Source organism: Epinephelus moara, chromosome 19 (genome assembly GCF_006386435.1).
Source record: "Epinephelus moara isolate mb chromosome 19, YSFRI_EMoa_1.0, whole genome shotgun sequence".
NCBI lineage: Eukaryota > Metazoa > Chordata > Actinopteri > Perciformes > Serranidae > Epinephelus > Epinephelus moara.
Genome location: NC_065524.1, coordinates 41,699,102 through 41,702,839, shown reverse-complemented (window position 1 = coordinate 41,702,839; position 3,738 = coordinate 41,699,102). Strand labels below are relative to the sequence as shown.

The following is a 3,738-nucleotide window of genomic DNA, read 5'->3' as shown; positions in this document are numbered from 1 at the left end:
TTTACTTGTGTTATCTTTGACTAATGTTTAAATTTGTTTGATGATCTGAAACATTTAAGTGCGGAAAACATGCAAAAAAGTAAGAAATCAGGAAGGGGGCAAACACTTTTTCACACCACTGTATGTATGTATATATATATATATATATATCTATATATATATCCTGGGTGGGGGAGCCCTTCTGTGAGGAGTTTGCATGTTCTCCCCGTGTCAGCGTGGGTTCTCTCCGGGCACTCCGGCTTCCTCCCACAGTCNATATATATATACTGTCATATATTTTATATAACACACTGTATACTGTTCAGTCATATATTTTATATAACGTACTGTTGTCATATAAAACTGTAAACAGAAACAAGTAAACAATAATAGGCTACATGAATATTTAACCAGATATTTGAAGTTCAGATCAGGCGAACGTTAGCTTAGCTGAAGCTAATCTGTCTGCAACTCCGGAAGTAAGTTTGTTCGGGAATTTTCGGTTTCCTTCAGAAGTCCCGGATGAGTTCTCCTGACCCACCGGACCGGACGGTCCCGTTAATACCGGCCATTACCGGACCGTTTATGAAGAGTTTCGGTTTGTTCAGAGCTATCAGAAAACGGCTAATGTTAACTGTAAACTAAGCGGAGGAGATAACGGTAAAGGGAGTCAGCCTTACCTCGGGGCTCAGAGCAGACGGTAACGTTACCGTTAATGAAACCGGTAATGAAGAGTGTCCTCAGATGTCAGGTCTCAGATCAGTTACCTTGGGATCAGATGGTTTTTATTTAGTGTTTTTATTAAGTTTATTAAAGTTTAATCAAACAAATAAACAAACACACCCTGCTGCTACGACACTTCTTCTTCTTCTTCTACTACTACTTCCGCCTTTACTGCTGCCTCTGTTTCCACCAGAAAAAAACAAAACACAGCTGCTGCTGCTTCTTCTGTCTCAGTTACTGCTGGTGCACAGCTTTATTACCGCCACCTGCTGGAGAGTAGAGGAACTGCAGGGACAACACTACAGACTGTTAAATCTACAGATAGACACACCTGTGGTTCTACCTGTTCTCATTTAAATAGACACACCTGTGGTTCTGCTATCTAACTATCATCATGTAATTTAATGCTGCAGAATATAAATAATTAGGCCATTTGGAGAGTTTATTTTGTGTTTGGAGTCTGTAAAGATTCTGTTTTTTGTTTCACACTGTAAACATGGAGCAGTTTGATGAGAGTGAGGAAACGTTATCGTTTGTCGAGGAAGGTATGTTTTCTCTAATTTTTTTTATCTCTAAGCTCAGACTTGTTTACTCTGTTTACCTTTTTGTTTGCTTGTTTGAGAGGTTTAGGGTGAAACTTTGTTTTGTTGTCTTTGAATAAATCTTTGAACCTTGCCTGAATGACGGTGTTACCCTGAGCAGATAAAGTATTTTTACACTGTGGTACCTCAGTGACAGAGGTGGTCCACCTGTAGTCCACCTGTGGCCCACCTGTAGTCCACCTGTGGTCCACCTGTGGTGCACCTGTGGTCCACCTATAGTCCACCTGTTGTCCACCTGTGGTCCACCTGTAGTCCACCTGTGGTCCACCTGTGGTCCACCTGTAGTCCACCTGTGGTCCACCTGTTGTCCACCTGTAGTCCACCTGTGGTCCACCTGTGGTGCACCTGTGGTCCACCTATAGTCCACCTGTTGTCCACCTGTGGTCCACCTGTAGTCCACCTGTTGTCCACCTGTGGTCCACCTGTGGTCCACCTGTAGTCCACCTGTGGTCCACCTGTTGTCCACCTGTTGTCCACCTGTGGTCCACCTGTTGTCCACCTGTGGTCCACCTGTGGTCCACCTATAGTCCACCTGTTGTCCACCTGTAGTCCACCTGTTGTCCACCTGTGGTCCACCTGTGGTCCACCTGTGGTCCACCTGTGGTCCACCTGTTGTCCACCTGTAGTCCACCTGTGGCCCACCTGTAGTCCACCTGTGGTCCACCTGTGGTGCACCTGTGGTCCACCTATAGTCCACCTGTTGTCCACCTGTGGTCCACCTGTAGTCCACCTGTGGTCCACCTGTGGTCCACCTGTAGTCCACCTGTGGTCCACCTGTTGTCCACCTGTAGTCCACCTGTGGTCCACCTGTGGTGCACCTGTGGTCCACCTATAGTCCACCTGTTGTCCACCTGTGGTCCACCTGTAGTCCACCTGTTGTCCACCTGTGGTCCACCTGTGGTCCACCTGTAGTCCACCTGTGGTCCACCTGTTTGGTCCACCTGTGGTCCACCTGTAGTCCACCTGTGGTCCACCTGTTGTCCACCTGTTGTCCACCTGTGGTCCACCTGTTGTCCACCTGTGGTCCACCTGTGGTCCACCTATAGTCCACCTGTTGTCCACCTGTAGTCCACCTGTACTCCACCTGTTGTCCACCTGTGGTCCACCTGTTGTCCACCTGTGGTCCACCTATAGTCCACCTGTGGTCCACCTATAGTCCACCTGTTGTCCACCTGTGGTCCACCTGTAGTCCACCTGTGGTCCACCTATAGTCCACCTGTTGTCCACCTGTGGTCCACCTGTGGTCCACCTGTTGTCCACCTGTGGTCCACCTGTGGTCCACCTGTAGTCCGCCTGTAGTCCACCTGCACACCTGCAGCATGTTACCTGTATAAGTGAGCGTCATTAGTTCCTGTTTGTCAGTGTTGACGAACACTGATGTAATAATTCACCAGCTGACTGATGATGTCACTGACAGTCATTATGTTGATGAGCGGATTGACTCATGATCAATGGTTATTAATGATCGTCTGCTGATATAAACAGAAAGTCTGACGACCAATCAGAACGGTTGTAGCTCATTAATATGCAGACTAATGTGAGGAGACGACGGTGTCAGCAGTTCGTCCTTCAGTGAAGTATCCGTGACGACCGGCTGCCTGCATGTTAACGATGTGAGGAGCTTGTGAAGGTAACACTGCCACTCTTAACGAGGACGCTCTGGCCGAACACACTTCCTGTGAGACTGCTGAGGTCACAGGGTCACATGGTCCCGTTAAGAGAGACACGTGTGACTCAGACTGATGATCATCACCTCGACACAGGCGCTTGGTAATAGAGAAAATAAACGAGTTCTGATTAGAAGCGTCGACACAAATAGGATCAAACCTGTCATCAGTCTGTATGTGGCCAGAAGTATGTGGATGCCTGTTCTGATGATGAGTAAACGTGTCGCAGCAAAGAGTCAGAAACTGAATCACATCACACTCTGCAGCCTGAATCCTGCTGTTACCATGGAGACTGTGACCTGATGTTCTCTGTCACCATGGTAACGGAACAGACAAATTTCTGGGTAACTCTGATGTTTAGCTGCAGTTCGTCAAAGCAACACAAAACTAACAAACAGGATGTTTACGGATCATTTCACACTTCTCTACCACCACCACACACACACACGCGCACACACACACACACACACACACACGCACACACACTACGAGCGTGTCTGTTGGACCCTGATCACCGTCACACCTGATCCTCCATTCATTCATCATCTTCACTTCCTGTCATGAACCTCATGACCTCCTGTCCTCAGATAGTACCTATCTAACCTCAAACACAGCTGTAAGACCTAATATATATTTAGATTGCTTCTCCCCAATTTCTCTTCAAGAATTGACCGCAGTGATTTCTTCATCTAAATCATCAACGTGTCTCTTAGACCCCATCCCAACTAGGCTACTTAAGGAGGTCTTTCCTTTAGTTAACACTCATA

General features: G+C 47.1%; 2 protein-coding genes across 2 annotated transcripts in view; both read right to left on the bottom strand.

The window, feature by feature from the left end:
- Positions 1–845, bottom strand: part of LOC126406363 (tetraspanin-14-like) — a 6,442-nt gene extending 5,597 nt beyond the window's left edge. Inside the window, exon 1 of the mRNA XM_050070570.1 lies at positions 660–845. The gene's annotated coding sequence lies outside the window, so the exon portion shown is untranslated. The remainder of the gene's footprint in view (positions 1–659) is intronic.
- A 166-nt stretch (positions 846–1,011) lies between these two features.
- Positions 1,012–2,625, bottom strand: LOC126406362 (uncharacterized transmembrane protein DDB_G0289901-like). The gene is made up of 3 exons (XM_050070569.1): positions 2,521–2,625; positions 2,257–2,432; positions 1,012–1,825 (listed from the first exon to the last, which is right to left on the bottom strand). The coding sequence occupies exons 1-3, from the start codon at positions 2,623–2,625 to the stop codon at positions 1,300–1,302; spliced, it is 807 nt and encodes a 268-aa protein (XP_049926526.1). The 3' UTR covers positions 1,012–1,299.
- Between the last annotated feature and the right edge of the window lie 1,113 nt (positions 2,626–3,738).

Coding starts and splice junctions, on each gene's coding strand:
- LOC126406362 (XM_050070569.1), bottom strand. CDS start 2,625: ATGCTGCAGGTGTGCAGGTGGACTACAGGCGGACTACAGGTGGACCAC. Junction 2,433..2,520: donor GGACCACAGGTGGACAACAG/GTGGACTATAGG, acceptor GGTGGACTATAG/GTGGACCACAGGTGGACAAC. Junction 1,826..2,256: donor GGACCACAGGTGGACTACAG/GTGGACCACAGG, acceptor GGTGGACTATAG/GTGGACCACAGGTGGACCAC.